The sequence below is a fragment of the Sitophilus oryzae genome, unplaced genomic scaffold, assembly GCF_002938485.1.
Source record: "Sitophilus oryzae breed Bouriz unplaced genomic scaffold, Soryzae_2.0 scaffold_1436_pilon_pilon, whole genome shotgun sequence".
In the NCBI taxonomy this organism is placed as follows: Eukaryota; Metazoa; Arthropoda; class Insecta; order Coleoptera; family Curculionidae; genus Sitophilus; species Sitophilus oryzae.
Window position 1 is genome coordinate 86,016 of NW_022146100.1, and position 18,992 is coordinate 105,007.

An 18,992-nucleotide genomic window follows, 5' to 3' on the forward strand; every position below is an offset into this window, starting at 1 on the left:
GGGTGGACACAAACTTGTGGTGGGCTACTTTTTGCTATATTTTTTTAGATATCCTTTTAAAAAATTTGCTAATTTAGGTGAATTTTTTTTTAGTTTTAGCTTTTTACCATGTTAAAATATCGAAACCTAGTCGAATATAATGCACTTAATACATGGAAACAATATAAAATTATTTGTAAACAAGCTGAAATCTGCTGCTAATTTAGTAACTTTGGGTGATTCCCATATTCCATATTTTTATATTTTAGATAACGGTAGTAGGTGGTATATTCTTTGATTTTAGCTTCTTTCCAACCATATTTTTCACTTTTCCATATATCAGAAACACAGAATATATACCGTTTGGGGTGGATAATACTGTATTAAATTAGTTTCGAGTTATATAAAATTTACGAGAAAAGTTCTCAGAGAATTTTAAGAATTATTTTATTAAAAATATCAGTGACATGCTTGAATATATTAAAACAACAAGAAATGAAAAAATAATTTAATTTTTGGTAAACTAACAAAATAAATTATCCTAATACTATGTCAATTCAGTACAGTTCTCTATTACGTCGTCTTGAGGTATTGGTTTCGATTTTGTCTGGTAAGGTCTTGGTCCAATCCAGCTTAACATTACGGGTAAAAATATAGTCCCGTGAAATAGACCAAATATAATGACAAGCAAGAATATCTGTAAAAAACACACTTAATTTACTCATAATATCTATACCGGGTGCGTTTCAAAAGTGGCTCACCCAATGACTAAAGAATAGAAGAACATGTAACGCCCATATACGGGCTGCAGCAGAATTTGTTACGTTAGAACCATCTTTTTGGAGCCTACGGATGAGTCACCACCTCGTCAACTGCGACAATTTTAGCGATTTTTAATAATTTGTTGTGTGTAGTGAACTTTGTATAAACTTTATTACAATGGTGATGTGTTCAGCTTTCAAGCTTTAAAGCCACAATGATAAGAAAGAGCCGGGAGAGTTGCGTTTCATAAGTAAATAAACAGTCCACTCCACCTTTTTAGCGTTTTCTTATTGAATTTGGTAATTATTTTTCTGATAGTATATGTACTTAAGATGTGCTATACGTCGATACTAGTTTTCTACCTTCTGTTAACATTTTAATACATTTATTTCGTCATTAATTAGTATGATGTCACCGCCTACAGGCGTAGTCAAAACATTTATCAAAAATATAAATATCCCTTCAAGCAGTTAAGTTAAGAAAAATATATGGCCACGGCACTGGTTGGTGCCATGGTAACAATTTCGTCTCGGGTGTTATATGTCCTTGTATTCTTTATAGTCTAAGAGCTAGCAACGTTTTCGAGAAAGTATTGTAAGAAAGCTTTTATATATATTTTACTATGCTCTCTGGGACAGCATGCGGTCCATCTGGCGGCCGATACCCGTTGCGTTCACTACTGCGCATCGGAAGAAGATGCTATATTTTTTTATTAATTTAGTCCTATAAATTCTAGTATTGAATATATCGTGGGCGTACAGCGAAAATCCACTAAGTCACATTTTTGGTTGAATTGGATTAAACACACCACTATGTCCAGTTTTTCACGGTCTTTAACATGAAAACCCCATTAAGTCCAATTTCGGCATCCTTATATTATATTATAAGAATGCGGAAATTGGACTTAATGGGTTTTTCATGTTAAAGACCGTGAAAAACTGGACATAGTGGTGTGTTTAACCCAATTCCACCAAAAATGTGACTTAGTGGATTTTCGCTGTACGCCCACGATATATCGAACGTCTCCATAGCGCTGTGCGTAGAGTTTCCGACCACGAACCGAAGATTCAGAGTTCGAATCCGGGTCAGGTCAACGACTTTTTATTTTATTTTCGTTTATATTCTGATAGTAAAGTATTAAAAAATAATTATGGTGATTCAAAAACAAATATTTAATACATACTTTACTATCAGAATATAAACGAAAATAAAATAGAAAAGTCTTTGCCCTGACCCGAACTCTGAATCATCGGTTCGTGGTCGGAAACTCTACGCACTGCGCTATGGAGACGTTCGATTAATATTCAATACTAGAATTTAAAGGACTAATAAAAATATAGGATCTTCTTTCAATGCGCAGTAGAGAACGCAACGTTTACCGGCAGCCAGACGGGCCGCACGCTGTTCTAGAGAGCATAGTAAAAGATATATCAAAGAGCCAGACGTCTTAAAATACTTGTTTTTCCGACGTTGCTAGCTCTCGTACTATTAGTCATTGGGCAACTATAAAATACAGGGCCTGTATATTTTTTTTGTTATAAAAACAGAGTCGCTATCCCCAAGAAGTTTGAAGAAATGCTTTTTCCAAATACGTTAATGAGCTACCCTCATTCCATTTGAAAAAATTGAGATATGACTAAAAATACGATTTGCGCATTGTTTATAATCAGCCAGAACAAGACACTAAAAACATTAGACGATCTCTATTTTTGTAGTAAAACTTTTTTATAAACTTTTTTACAATATGGTACACTCTAAAATGTTTCATTTTATTTAGCAAATACTCTGCATATTTCATGTATACAAACCTTAAAGAAGGACTGAAACGTATAGGCATCAGACTGGCTCATCATACAAATTCCAATAAATGTCGAGAGACCTCCATATAAAACAGCAGATCCGATAGAGGTTACCGTTCGCATAGTTCTCTCATGTCTGGATCCCTCGTGTACTGTCAGAAATGTATGCCCAATATGAGTAGCGTAATCCACACATAGACCTATTGCCAATTCTAAGCCTATGCAGGAAACCTGAAATATTAATTTAAATTCTTAATCCGGTGTCTTGGCATATTGTTATTATTATAAATAATCATTGATCAAAACATTTAAGCTGTATTTCGTTGCAAAACCGGGCGAACCAGACCGGTAAACTACTTGATTGGAAACGTCAAATGTTGACGTTTTCTAAATTTCAATACCTCTACTATAAAATTTATCTTTTATGCATTTTTAATGTACCTATTCTCTGCTTTTACGTTTGCTTCTTCTTTTCAATGGAGTTTAATATTGAAAAGTACTTTATTAATAAACTGTTAAACTCGTTAGACAGCTCAAGTAAAGATTTGCAGGTCCAATATTAAAATAGATCAATAATAAATACACAAATCTAATCAATATTTATATTTTTATAGCTTACAAAACGTTCACGATTACTTCTTATCTTGTTTTTCATGTTTTCTTTAAATGATCCTGACTTTAAGAAACAATGGCTGCATGATATGTTTAAATGGTCCTAAAAAGTCATTCTATTTAGTTAATGAAATTTATTTACCTTTACTGCCTACCTCCATTGCTTTTGGATGTAAATACAAAATATTATTACAAATTTTAGAAATTAAATCAGAATTTCACTCGAACTTCCAATATTTGCTTGATTTCTTTCACATAAATAACATTGATTGACAATCAAAACCAGAAAAACCAGCCTTCTCGCGCTGGTTAGTTTGGTGACAGTTATAACCGAATTTTTCAAGAACCGTGTTCCGTAATAAGAAAACTTTCAGGAAACCGATAGAAACGGAACATAAAACCATAACCAAGGTAAGCAAAGGAATACAGCCTTAATTCAAAAGTAAATTTTATGTCAGTTTTTGGTCGTTGCGTCTCGCGTCTGTCGAAATTGTCCCTTGTATCGTTGGAAAGACTTTACTTACCAAGTCTATTGTGAGACCCCATCTCTGCATAAATCCGCAAACGTTGATCATAGTAATTAAAACGCAAACAAATATCCAAAAACAAATTTGCCAGTCTGCGATCAGTAGGATTGTACAAGCCATTACGCAAATCAGAGCTAGCTCTAAATTTCTCATTACTTCAACATCAATTAACTGGAAATAAAAAAATACTATGTATTATACAAATTACACTTTTCAATAAGGAGTTTAACTAACCTAACTTAAAAATCTGACAAATAAACTAACGAATAAAGTTCTCTGAATTATTTCCTGAAATATTATTATAAAACTTTCCTGAAATATTTCGTGAAACATTTCGGGCATAGTGTAGAGTGTTTAAGAGTAAACAAAACAGTGAAACGTACTCTATACTATTCGCGAAATAGAACGAAGTATGTCAAGGGCGAGTAGTCAAAATAAGCCGAGACGAATCAAAGTTAGGAGAGGAAAAATATCGAAAAATAATAAGACCTTGACATGCTTCGTTCTATTTCGCGAAGAGTGTATAGCGCGTTTGACGGTTGTATCGACTAATGTTTAAAATTCCTCTATGTTTACTTATTTTTCTAATGTTTTACCTCGTCTGTAATCCACATTGCGAAAAATTTCGACCAAGTAGTGGCAAACCTATCGCCTGTCGTGAAATTAGCATTTTCCGCTACATCTTGTATCTGGTGCATCGGCTTAATATGATCTCTCGGATCGGAAAATCTTTTCATATTGAAATCTATGCTGGACATCTAAAAAAATTCGTTTTATACTATGGAATATACACCAAATGCCTCAAAAAATACTTTAATTTTTGGGATGGGCGCTCCACATTCTAAATCAGTTTCAAAAACGAAGTTTCCTTGATATTTCGCGTATCTCGGACTGTGCAAGAATTTTGATAAAAATACACTAAATCTGCCTTCGTCCAAGTCTTCTTTGTAAATGTCTGAAATAAAAGAAACATAATTTAACATCATTTTAATTATTATTAATTTGACGTTTAGGTTAGCCTCTATTTAGATCATTTCATATAAGTAAGATCGCTGTCATTCTGTATGTCAAATTATATGGATAATGTCATCAATCCAAACCAACCACCAAGCCAAGAAACTGCCAAAGTTTTCGGAATAAAACTTTGGCAGCATATTCTGCAGATAAAAATAAGTAAAAAAGTTCGTATAAATGTATGTCCTAAAATGCTTAGTTTCGCAGATACAGGGTGTAGAAATTTCATTTTTATTTCGATTTTTTTTTCAAATGACTTATAAAGTAACGTCAATATTTGCATGAAAATTGGTGTCTGGGAGTTTTTTGACATGAGAAATTTGATTCTGAGGTCAATACGACTCCTACTTGTAGAGGGCGCCATCTACGTAATTTTTAACTGGTTTGAAGAGTAATAACTTTTCGTCCGTACCTGTATAAAACTACTGAGTGAAAAAACATACATAACGACGTTTTTTACGTTAAAAACGACTCTTGGTAAAAATCGCTACGAATAATGGTTCTCGAGATATTTGGAATTGAAATTATCAATACCTGTCATCATTGACATCAATTAAACATGTTGACTAAATAGTTATTAGACTAAAATCATAAATTTGAAATATTTTTGTATCAAAAGTTCAACAGAAACTGTTTTATCATATTTTTTTCGCAGAAAAATTTATGATTAAGTTAAAAGAATAAAAAATTCACAAATTAATTTACTATTTCAGTTAAATAACTATCTACTCAACGTGTTACCACAAAGAGTTTCCTTACTTACTTACCATGTTTAAAATTGACTAAAACAAAGGTCCTGAACGGATCTACCCAAGACATGACGTTGCTCACAAACCCTGTCATATTTTCCAGTTTGTCTACCGCGTCCTTTATACGTATCAATTCTTGATTATATTCTAAAGCGCCCATGTACATTGAAACATCCCAGCCGGCGTCAGGGTAATACTGTTCCTTGGCTGCCAAGAAATCGACCAGATGGGTACCTTTAGGTAAGAACCATTTAGGGTCGAATCGTTGCTCCAGTTTCAAGGCGCTCTCGGTACTGAATCCGAGACATACGAGGGTAATCAGTACCACAAAGATCTGAAAAACAAAACAAAAATGTTCGTAAAGGGTTGTACTCGTACAATAAAAAAGAACGTCGCACTGTGGAACGCCCATATGACCCTGCCAAATAAAGTTATAAGTGCCAAACTAAAGTATATGTATTTCACTTTGAATAAGAAGACTAAGGAAGGAGCATATCAAAAATCTTAGGTACACCGCGATGGGCCTCAAATATGGCCGACTTAAATTCCGGTTTATCAGTGTCGTTCTAATTTTATTTAAAAAATGTAAAACTATGATGTAGGGTAGACGTGGGGTAGACTCAATAATTTGTTGTTTTATTTTACGTTGTGAATAAATGTTGGTAGTTATTAAAATTGTTATAAAAATATATAATTCTAATAAAAATAGATAAGTTATAATAAGTATTTATTAACACAAACATCCGATACGCTACTGAAGCAGGTAAGTCAAATTAACGTATCTAAATTCTTTGACATCTAATCTTTGACAAGTAATAAATAAAAGCTAAAATGCAAGAAATATATATAATTTAGTTAATTTAAGTGAATTTCATAAATGATCGGTGTATATTATATAGTCACTTACTAGCGAAAAGTTGTTCCATTATTTCACTCAATTTTTGCCGAGATCTACCGCACGCTACACAACCAACTATTTTAGAGTCTTTTTCGATAAATCGGGATAGTGTCACTGTTAATTTAAGTTCTGCCACAATTTCCATCTAGATTTACTACCTTTATACAACTATCAGTAGTAGAATAAATAATAAATAACATAAAATAAGCTCCGTAAAGACTGACAAATCCACAAAATTTCAAATCAAATTCAAATGTGTCAAATGAATCGTCAAACAGAACTGTCAAGGATCCCCACCCTAGAGAGCTTTTATGGTGGCTTTTCCGCCCACCATGCATGAATACATGGATAGCATTATGCTCCTTCCTTAGTCTTATTCAAAGGTATTTCAGGAAAATATTTTAACTTCTACAGGGTGACTCAAAAAAGTGTAAGTGGATCGGGATAATTTTTAAGGGCGCGAACTTAAAAAAGTCTCATTGTAATGACACATTATAAGATTTCATTTTATTTTTTTTACCTTTCCCGGCTTTGTTAAAATTACTTTCGAGTATATCGTTGCTATGACTCTGTTTGTTATGTTGCTCTGGCTGCACTGGTTCGGTTTGTAATTTTCGTGGGAAATACAGGGGATGATACCATTTCGGTTGTCCTCGAATCTCTTCTGGTCCAATACGAAGCAAGCTGTGAAGAAAGTCAACGCAAAAACGAACGTCATGAATACTCCAACAGCAGCGTAGATACAAAAGGACTCGAGACAGGGAAGTATCTAAAAAATCAATAAAATCGATCAGACTATTATTAAGACATACAGGGTGTTTCAAACAACATGTGCCATATCTCGTGGGGTGATTCCTCGCGTGAAAATTAGTGATGGGAAAAATCGATTAATTTCAATAATCGAGTACTAGAGTTTCAAGCAATTTCAGGAGCTTCAGAGTCGGTAGACATGCTCGCGCCTTTTAAATTAAATTCAAATAGATCCCTTTTAAATAAATAGTTAAATAAGTTTGTAAATAGTTCTTTAAGTGTTTGATCGTTAAAGGCCAGAAATGCTTTTAACCATCTTAAAAAAATTCTTTGCAACCTCTCTTCACATTATACGTCTAAGATTTCTCAGATGCTACGTCGATATTTGCTTACCGTCGAAGAGCCTATAATAAAAGCTATAACGTCGGTGAATGATGTGATTGTGATGGAAACACCACCGTGTTTTAACATTAATCCTATGCGTTCGTGCATTGGCAGTCGTTTCTCTTCCTGCGTCAGTTCATCCCAGCAACTCATGATAACCAACATATCATCAACACCTGAAAAAAAAAACATATATGTAATATGTAACTATATAACAGCAAAAATTCAAATAGAACATGGAAAAATATGGAGAAGAATAAAAATAAATTGCTGAGAAATAGAGGAGTTACCGATCTATATATTTTTATTTATGAACTTACCTAAACCCATTAATAAAAATGGCAAGGACAGATGTACTGGTCCATAGAATACCCCAAAAAGTGAACACAATCCGGCTCCGACGATGAAACCCATTAATATAACCATGAGACCAGCCGAACCTAAAACAATCTACTTTACCGTGCTGTTTCCTTCGCTACTATTTTAAGTTCAAGCCCATACCCTTGCCTCCAGCCAATTAAATTTTGATATGACAAACTGGACGTATAGCACCATAATAAATACACCTAAGCATAACTTATCTATGTCTTGGAACATCGAATTGTTACTGATATCGCCAAAACTAGAATACAAAAAAAAACATTAAAAATAAAACCAGTTGTTTACAAATTTTTAATATCTACAGCAAAATTTAACGAAACTTATCGAGTAGTGTGCAACAACAGTTTTTGAACAAATTCGGTAATTTTTTTCGAGTGTCTATAAAAACGCATGGTATCACTAACAGTATAATACCTTCTTCCAGCAAAGTAGTAAAATCCATCCAGAGTCTTTGAAATATTTGCCATTAAATCTAGAAAGATAATTTCCCATTCTAAGGCCTCTTCGGAGGCCTAGAAACAGTTGATTTATCAAAATATCCCATCACTCATTCCACCGTCCCAAACTTACCCATTCTCCAGTTCCGGCCATATTACCAGCCTTGTCCATGTCAACTGAAGAAAAATTGACCAACAGTAACCAATAGTTCTGAATAGCTGCAGCTTTAATGATATGTCCCGTTTCATTTCTTACTATTCCACCCAGTAGCTCTTCATAACTTTTCAATTTACCAAATATTAAACTAAAATATAGACCTATTATATTGACTATGAAATTATACAATTTGGTGAACTATGAAAATTTGATAAGTTCATTTTTACTACCATTTCTTTTCCTTTCTACATTCTTACTTTTTGTCATAAGTATTTACAGCATTTACAATATCGTCTTTGGTAAGAGCTGCTATTTTCGTCATATTGTAGTCCCATAACTCCAGAATACTTTTTGTATAGCACTGGCTTTTCATAGCTTCTATAAAGCTACAATATAGAGCTGGGCTCATCTGTATACTCGGGTCAGTTTCATATTCACTATCTGTCATTAATAGCTTCAGTAAAGTTCTATCTACTCTAGGAATCCTAAAATTTAGCAATAATAAAAAATATACTCGTACCATAAATCAAATGTGTTGCCGAAAAAAATTAAGTAGTGTTTCATAGTCTTCATTTCAGAAATTTTTTCATGTATCTAATATTAAAAATAATTTCTAGCTTTAGTTTTCTTTAATGTATTTGGGAATTAAAATATTTACCTAAAGCACACATCATTCATTGTTATATTATTTTCAGATTTGGAAGACATTATTTGATTATGAATATCAGCTAGCTGAAACAAAAAATAATTGTAAGGTATAACTTATTTATGAAGTATTATTCGAATTTGTATTAAAAATAAAAAAAATACCAGATGCGTCTCAAATGTGGCTCACCCCTATAACTTTTTTATTTGGTATGTTAGTATATGACATAAATTAGGATTGATTGACGTATTCAATTGTTTTTGATCACTTTCTGTTTCACCGGAAATGACTACAACTTTTTATTTTTAAATGGCACTCTCGGTATTTTTTTACTTTATTCAATAGAAAATAACACTCTGAATAGAATGACATATATGTCAACTTTTGACATTTTTGCATATGGTTTATTTGAAATTATAACTTGCGGTTCGTAACGAAAATTTGACTCGTATTCCAAGTGTGTGGTTTCAAATTATTCATAAAAAAATGCTTATTCCAAATATGCTATTGAGCCGCCATCGAAATTGAGATATGATTAAAAATACGATTTGAGCATTTTCTATCTGGCCAGGACAAGACACTAAAAACATTAGACGATCAAATCCAATCTATTTTTCCAAGGCTCCTTGATTAAGAATTAGTGTTCTTAACATAGCCATGGCACTCTAGATTGAATTTTAAAATACAACTTTTTATTAAGCGAGAATGTCAAAAGTTGACATATGATATGTCATTCTATTCACAATGTCATTTTCTATCGAATAAAGTAAAAAAATACCGAGGGTGCCATTTAAAAATAAAAAATTGTAGTCATTTCCGGTGAAACAGGAAGTTGACCAAAAACAACTGAATACATCAATCAATCCTAATTTATGTCATTTACTAACATACCAAATCTCGTTTTTTTATCTGAAAAAATAAAAAGGCTATAGGGGATCTTCTGGATAGTGCCAATTCAGGACACACTGTATATTAATTTAAAAATCGGCATAGCTCTAATAGCGCGTAATGTATTAAATTAAAAACCAATTTTAAATTAAATTGTATATTTATGCCGACAGGAAATATTAAAAAAACGTCCAACTTAATATGAAAATAATTATTGTAACCCAAATTTATGCTTGTTTTTGGTTCATACTTTTAAAATTTAATTTTATTTACGTTAAATATCATCTAGGCTGTATTATTCATGAAAATTATTAATATTGTCTGTTTCCTTTGTAAAAATATTCTTGCATGTATTTATTACATATACATGGTGGTCCGAATTGTATTCCAGAAACTTCTTCAGCATATATTGTGCGAATAAAAATAAGTAAAAAAGTTCGTATAAATGTATGTCCTAAAATGCTTGGTTTCGGAGATACAGGGTGTAGAAGTTTCATTTTTATTTCGATTTTTTTCAAATAATTTCCTATGGTAAAGTCAATATTTGGATGAAAATTGGTGGCTGGGAGTTTTTTGTCATGAGAAATTTGATTTTAATATCCATATGACTCCTACTTGAAGAGGGCGCCACCTACATATTTTTTAACTGGTTTGATGAGTAATAACTTTTCGTCAAAGAAAAATTTTTGATTAATTAAAAAAAATAAAAAGTTACCAAATTTATCATTTCAATAACTCATCATTTTTTGTCAATAATGACATGTATTGACTACTTCCATTCTAAATATCTTGGGAACGGTTGCTTGTAGAGATTTTTACCAAGAGACATTTTTTGCGTAAAACATCACGGAAATGTATATTTTTTCACTCAGTAGTTTAAACAAAAAGAGATAAATACATCTAATTTAAACAATATGTATGATAGAATAAATTCTTGCGTCAATAACTGAAGGTGTGCTAAATTAATAATAATTATATATAAATACATTATTGAGTTACAACGTAATGCAGTAATTAACAGTACGATTATTCAAATTATTATTAGAATAACAGCAAACAATAAATTTGCATAAAAAATAAACTAATTAAGTGTATCATTTAATCTCATTTCTAGTTAAGTTTTAATGACTTAAAAAAAGATAATTATTGTAAAATTTATCGTCACCATCAATAATAAAATACACTCGCATGCAAAAAAAACGCAACGGAGAATTTTTTATTTTGATAAATTATAGCTCTAATAGACCTACAACGTATGAGATGAATAACCCTGTATATTTCATTTTTTGTATTAAAATTTTTAACGTTAAACCGGTAAGAAAAAAATACAAAACGTAAAAAGTTTCTAAATACACCAGGCTCTCAAAAATTATTTTTTCCAAGTCGTCGAGCAAGTTTTTTATTAAATTTAATTAACAAAAATAATAGAGGCTGTATACAGATGTTACATATTACATACATACTTTCGATATAACTTTTGGTGTTAGGACATCATCGTCCACTAATATGACTGCCTCGTCGCTGAAACCTCTCTGGAACGTCTTCATCAACCATTCAGAATCCCTGATAAAAGTGGTATGTGGCGGTACCCATAATTTTAAAGGGTTCTTCTCTTGATGAAATCTCAGGAACCCAAACGAGCTAAGGAACACAGCTATCCAGCAGATTATGATAGTTTTTATTGGTTGTTTAGCAATGGCAATACCAAGCCTAGAACAATAACCATGTATTTTAGAATTAAAAATCAAATTTTCACAAATATACTTTCACAAAGAGACTTTTAAAAAAAATTCGATTTTTTAATATTCTTTTTGCTAATTTTTTAAAGATGTTAGGTATATCTAATACCGGGTGCGTCTCAAAAGTGGCTCACCCCCATAACTTTTTTATTTTTCCAGATAAAAAAAACGAGATTTGGTATATTAGTATATGACACAAATTAGGATTGATTGACGTATTCAATTTTATGGTTTTTGGTCACTTTCTGTTTCACCGGAAATTACTACAACTTTTGATTTTTAAACGGCACCCTTGGTATTTTTTACTTTATTCGATAGAAAATGACATTCTGAATAGACAATGACATATCATATGACATAATTTTGACATTTTCGCTAAATAAAAAATTGTATTTTAATATTCAATCTAGAGTGCCATGCCATGACTATGTTAAAAACACTAATTCTTAATCAAGGAGCCTTGGAAAAATAGATTTGATCGTCTAATGTTTATAGTGTCTTGTCCTGACCAGTTAGAAAATGCTCAAATCGTATTAATTCTTACTCATATCTCAATTTTTTCAAATGGAACGAGGGTGGCTCATTAGCATATTTGGAAAAAGCATTTTTTCACGAATAATTTGGTACCAAACACTTGGTATTTCGAGTCAAATTTTCGTTACGAACCGCTAGTTATTATTTCAAATAAACCATATGCGAAAATGTCAAAAGTTGACATATGATATGTCATTCTATTCAGAGTGTTATTTTCTATGGAATAAAGTAAAATTTGTTTAAATTTACGGGAATCGAGATCCTCGTTTGCTGTTACAAAAAATAGAACAGAATGATCAAAAAGAGTCAAATCTCTTTTTGATTAACGATTTGATGATTTCACGTATTGAAAAAGTCATATTTTTTACACACCCAAATAAAAATATAAAAAAAATCATAGAACCTATTCTGATGAAAAAAAACTACTTTATATCTTTCAAAAATAAAGTCTAAACTATCTGCTGGTGACTGTTGCTTATTTTTATTATCTTTCCGTTGCATTTTTATTATCTAAACACATATACGAGTAAATGGGTTCAACGTAAATATTGAACATTATTATTTAAATTATCTAATAAAGAACCCAATTCATGGCTGAAGCAGAGGTAAATAATAGTGATTCAAACATTTATAGACCTACAACCAGACCTTATTAAATGCTTTATTACGCATTAATTACATTTTGATAATTGGCATTAATTGGGTTAACGAAATTAACGAATTACTTATTGTTCATAGAATATTGAAATAATTATTTAATTATTATGGTTGAACAGAAAAAAATGTGTTGTAATTATTGGTTTTATTTAATGCTATCCATTATTTATCTATTTATTGATTGATAATAAACCAAAAAAATAAATTATTTTAAAACATGACAAAAAAGAATGAATAATAACGTTTTTACATGTTATTTAATAAATTATTTTTATGGATAATATATTTTAATAATGACACTAGACAAAAAAACTCAAAAATGATAAATCTAAGTATGTACTCTACTCTAATCTTATAATAATAACCCTCAAATAACAATTATATTATATAAATATATGTTTATTGATACATTTGCCAATATGCATAATAGATGGTGTCCCAATATTACCTAGACATACAACTATTACAGTTAGTTTGTGCTGCTACGTATTTTTGGAATAAAAATAAGTTCATTGGACACAATTTCAAAGTGAGGGCATAGAAAGAATTACTTTTTAGTAGAAAGAAATTTAATTTTTATTTCGATTTTCGGACATTCGAATTTCGGCAAAAATGCGAAAAAAAGATGTCACCGATATTAAGAAGTTAAAATTTAACGATTTCATGCATATTTAATATACATTTTTGGCATTTTCTACGAATTTCTTGGTTAGTAGTTTTTAATGTCCGAAACTCGAATAACTACTAAAACTTTTTACGAATTTTCTTCGGCAAATTTTTTTTTCAAAAAAAAACGCCCATTCAATTCCAATTCCAAATTCGGATTCAATTCTAACTTGGTATTTAGAATCCGTTCTGTTTTTTATCTTTCTATATTACTATTTTATCTGTGTTTCTATTCTACTTTTAAACCGTAGGTACAATAGACAACCTTTTATTATTGTGAATATTCATATTGTATTAAACATATTTATCTAAAATTTTAACCCGTCGCAAACTCAAATTTTCGCCTCGTTAAAACTATATATTGATGCGATTTTCTATTTCATTAAGAAATACCTCATTAAATCTTTTGCCTAACTTTGGAAATACTGTATATTAGAAACTCACTAATATGAATAGCAAGTCCCCAGTTCTAACCAATCATTATTTAGTAATTTATATTCAATTAGGTACCTCATATAAAATTAATAACATTCATTTTTCTCTCTTAAATTAAGGAGCAATAATTCCCAAGTAACAGTATAGATTAAAAATAATTATAAATAATACAGTAATGAACAACAAAATATCTACAAATTTATTAACTATATATTTATTATTATTACTAGCCTATGAGAACGGACGTTTATAATTCAAAAAATATAATATGAATACTTCATTTTATATTTTTAGAGGATGTACAGGGTGTCCCATTTTCGTGTGTTTTATGGGGTTTCTCGTTTAAGAGTAGAGATACAAAGATACGGTTTTCACATCATTGTACTATTTTTTTTATGAAACTAAAGATGCTACACACAAATTTGTCCTAGCCCCTTGGTTTCTGAAATACAGGGCAAATTTGAATTTTTTGCAGTTTTTGACTCCACTCGTATCTCTACATTATTATTTTATTTTAGTTCTTCTATTATGAGCTTTACTTATACTTAAAATATATTAATAATACGGAATTTAAACTTTTTCCTTTTTACGGTTTATTCAACCATTTATTAATTCAATATTCATTTAAATATTAGATTATTGTTCATTTGAATATGATTTGAATACAATAACTGTATGAAGCAATAAAGAAATTTAAACTAAACAAACATAGTGCAAGTAGGTATAGGTACAATAGATATGTATGTACCAAAAAATGGATGATCTAAAAACACACATTACAGCTCATTTAAACTAAACAATAAATTACAATAACACCACATTTTAAATATTTATTTTAATAATGCATATACTGTGAATACTGTGACTCGTGTACTTAGCAAACATTTTTTATCGACATACAGGGTCCGGCGAAAGCGCGGCTCATAATCAAGAGTGCGGTGTAGCTCCTATAATAAATAGATACCCGACGCACCCTGTATATCCTGTATACCAATAACAAATGTTCGCAAATGTACACGAGTCGTCTGAGCGCCGTATGATCAAAAAAAAACGACGCCCAGTTGGCTGGGAAATGAACATCGATGACATTCCCCATATAATTTTACATATAAAATGACTGCGATCTTCATCGCATAGCCATCGCTGACGCCGTTTTTTTTCGATCATACGGTATATGATATGTATGAGTATAAACATATACAGCAGTTGAGACAAAACATGATGAAAAAATAAATAAAGTTAAGTTAATCTCTGTTAATACTAAAATAAATATTCAAAATATTTTTTATTTTCGCTCTGAATAAATATTAGCGAAATAATTTCAGTACAAACCAACTATTTGAAGTCTAAATTTAAATATTTATTTAAGCAATAGGTATTTTCTAGAATTAGCACGAAGCTGTAGAATTAAAAATAACTCGCCAAAAATAGTTACCTACCTGTAAAAAAACGCTTCGGTCGTTGTTACTACACCATAAGTAAATTTTTGAAAAACATTTTTGCGCAAAATATCACAAACCATTTTAAGCTCAGCGAACGAATTGATTTAAAACAAAAACAAAACTGGCAAATAACACAGATTTTTTTAATTGATTTTCGATACTTGTGCGGTACACTAATACATCGACTGGCAAATAAAAAAATGAAAGAAAATGAATATGCACTTGACCATAAACCGCATAACCTAAACCAGTCTCGCTCACTTTGTAACTGACGTTTTCTTGCCTGCTCAAATCGATATAACTAATAACAAAGCACAAATAATACAGCTGACAGTCAAGGTGAGCGCATTTTTCAAAATTACCAACGGGTTCCTGCAAAATATTCCCCGAAAACATAATATACATATCGTATGACACTGCTTAACGCGAATTCATTAATTTTAATTTCAGAGGATCGAAGTACAATAATTGTTGAATAAGACTAGTTGTTAATTTTTTGCATAATAATTATGAGTTTTGGCAGTAATATGTTGATGATTATATCGCGATACTTTAAATTGTATAAATTTCAGATAAAATGTTGAAACAGTTTCTTCCTGTCCGTTATCAAAATCCTTTGTTGAAACCAAGGTCTCTGATTAACGATTATTATACAACCAGTATTACGTTTAGATAAAAATTATTTTATAAATACGGGTGTAGTGCGAAAAGTTTCCGATCTCACCTTGTATGGGTTTTGTGTGGTTTCCCGTTTATGAGAAGAGATACAAAGATGCGGTTTTCACATCATTGTACCATTTTTTTTGTGAAACTAAGGATGGTACACACAGATTTGTCATAGCCTTCTTAGTCCCTCAAATACAGGGTGAATGTGAAATTTTTGCATTTTTAGCCCCCTTCTTATCTTATAACTTATCGAAGTTATGTTTTTTTTAACGGGACACCCTGTATATATTTTTGTTATTATACTTGTCTTGTTATGAGCTTTATAAAAATATAATATACTTTATACGTATTTTCATAAATAACATAAAAAATGCCATTATTCCACTTTTTAACATAAACCAACCCAGTTTAAAAGGGTGTTATCAAGGGCGTCCGCAGACTGAAATCCAGGGTGGGGGGATGAGCATATAGTTGGGGAAACATATACATAAGTACTTAATATATGATATACAGGGTCGCTTTTATGTATGGAAACGATTGAATTATTAGGTAAAATATAGGAGGTAGGATGGAGGTAGGTCCGCAAAAAGTTAAATACAAAAGTTATAGGATTTTTAAACGTGTTAAGAACATTTCCAACGTTCCGTCGGCGCAGTTTAAACAAAATAAATCCGATTTTTGGTGCTGCCTAATCACTATACCGGGTGAGTCTCAAAAGTGGCTCACCCCTATAACTTTTTTATTTTTTTAGTTAAAGAAACGAGATTTGGTATGTTAGTATATGACATAAATTAGGATTGATTGACGAATTCAATTGTTTTCGGAAATGACTACAACTTTCGATTTTTAAATGACACCACCGGTATTTTTTTACTTTATTCGATACGAAATGTCACTCTGAATAGAATGACATATCATATGTCAACTTTTGACATTTTCGCATATGGTTTATTTGAAATTATATCTTACGGTTCGTAACGAAAATTTGACTCAAAATACCAATTGTTTGGTATCAAATTATTCGTAAAAAAATGCTTTTTCTAAATATGCTAATGAGCCACACCCGTTCCATTTGAAAAAATTGAGATATGATTAAAAATACGATTTGAGCATTTTCTAACTGGCCAGGACAAGACACTAAAAACATTAGACAATTAAATCTATTTTTCCAAGGCTCCTTGATGAAGAATTATTGTTTTTAACATAGCCATGGCACTCTAGATTGAAAGTTGACATATGATATGTCATTCTATTCAGAATGCCATTTTCTATCGAATAAAATAAAAAAATACCGAGGGTGCCATTTAAAAATCAAAAGTTGTAGTCATTTCCGGTGTAACAGGAAATGACCAAAAACAATTGAAACTACCAATCAATCCTAATTTATGTCATATGCTAACATACCAATTCTCGATTTTTTATCTGAAAAAATAAAAAAGCTATAGGGATGAGCCACTTTTGAGACGCACTCGGTATACGAAACATATTTAAAGGAAAGAAAATAACAAAACAATTTAATAATTCTAAAAAGTTTATATTACAGGCGAAAAAAGACTAAAAATATTACAATTTATACAGAATAGCTTACGTTTCTACTTAATTATCTAAGTCACCTGAATTCCACAGGTGATTTCAAATGGTTTCTATTTAATAAAAATAACGGCTGAAAATCAATTAATCTACCAGAGCAGTTTTTAAACTTCGAAACCTATACTATAATAGATTTATAAAACGGATACTAATCGTCACTACAAATCGACTTAAACCCACAATAAATAACGCGTACAGAGTGAGCACGTCCACTTGAAATCCCCCAAACTATTTTGTCCGTTTTTAACTTTAGAGCATTTTATTACAAAAGTATAAATAATTCGAAAATATTAGCGAAAATAGGGATTTCTTTTCTTGTTTTTATATATCTACGATCTTGGCCACGATTCTACTTAACCCTAAAATATACAGTGGTCCATAAGTACATTAGTTCCTATAAACATAGGTATTTTTAATACCAAAAATGGCGCCATAGTGGCTTTTCAAATGACATTCCACAAAAAATCGTGTCGGACCGACCCAATATGTTCTTTATTAAAAATTGACTTAAAAAATTAATATATAACTTAGGCAGAAGTAAAAGATGTTTCCAGACATTCACAGAAGGTCTTGGAACAACTTCTGCTTTTCTTTAAATAAAATTAAAAAGTAATTTTATTTCAATTTTTAATAAAAAATGTTATATTGAGGTCGTTCCAGCCTGTCAGAAACTATCAGCAATTATCATTGCCTATAGTGACGCCGATTTTTTCGTTCATACAGTATCTGATTTTATTTTGTACAATTAACCATCAAAAAATCTTTGTATTTTTTAAAAACAATGTCTTTGAAATTAGGTATTTGCTAAATTTTCTCTATATACTTATGCGCACTATGTATAAGCCCTAAAAAAGGTAAACAACAGTAAAATATTTGTTCGCCCAAAAATTAAGTAAATAAGAGGATAACATTCGATTTTTAAAAAAATAAGATGTATAAATAAATTATATCAATAAATAAAATGTTTATATTTTACCAAAAAGTAATCAATAAAAACAGTTATATAAAAATTAAAAAATATATAATTGTATAATTTACAAGGCTACCCTCTCACATACAATTTCGAGTCGGCCGATTATTTAACTGAAAAAGTGAAAACAGATTGTTATGGAGCTGATCGGCTAAATGTTCGATTTCCTATGTATGCAGCTTCATAAAGATACATTATTGCATTGTTTCAATTCTGCAACAAAATAATCGGTCGACTCGAAATTGCATGCCAGGACCTAGCCTAAAAGGAGATATATTTTTTAAATATAAAATGAAAAAATTCAAGCCTT

The 18,992-nt window shown here is 30.9% G+C and overlaps 2 protein-coding genes across 3 annotated transcripts in view; one reads left to right on the forward strand and one right to left on the reverse strand.

Annotated features, from left to right (window-relative positions):
• The window catches only part of LOC115876380, a 68,405-nt gene that overhangs the window by 1,528 nt on the left and 47,885 nt on the right, over window positions 1–18,992 (forward strand). The gene's annotated exons all lie outside the window — the stretch shown is intronic.
• LOC115876378 (protein patched homolog 1-like) lies at window positions 474–15,991 on the reverse strand. The gene is made up of 16 exons (XM_030892123.1): window positions 15,454–15,991; window positions 11,447–11,693; window positions 9,108–9,181; window positions 8,707–8,934; window positions 8,426–8,597; window positions 8,270–8,367; window positions 7,976–8,096; window positions 7,795–7,924; window positions 7,484–7,650; window positions 6,861–7,109; window positions 5,461–5,776; window positions 4,492–4,634; window positions 4,276–4,437; window positions 3,677–3,850; window positions 2,550–2,771; window positions 474–676 (listed from the first exon to the last, which is right to left on the reverse strand). Exons 1-16 carry the CDS (start codon window positions 15,534–15,536, stop codon window positions 527–529), a joined length of 2,736 nt encoding a protein of 911 aa, XP_030747983.1. The 5' UTR covers window positions 15,537–15,991; the 3' UTR covers window positions 474–526.

What these genes read in the sequence shown, in the direction of transcription:
- LOC115876378 (XM_030892123.1), bottom strand. Translation starts at nt 15,536, where the DNA reads ATGGTTTGTGATATTTTGCGCAAAAATGTTTTTCAAAAATTTACTTAT. An exon ending in ACCGAAGCGTTTTTTTACAG is followed by an intron (nt 11,694 to 15,453) that starts GTAGGTAACTAT and finishes TTATTGTTCTAG; the next exon opens with GCTTGGTATTGCCATTGCTA. An exon ending in CACCAAAAGTTATATCGAAA is followed by an intron (nt 9,182 to 11,446) that starts GTATGTATGTAA and finishes TTTTTGTTTCAG; the next exon opens with CTAGCTGATATTCATAATCA.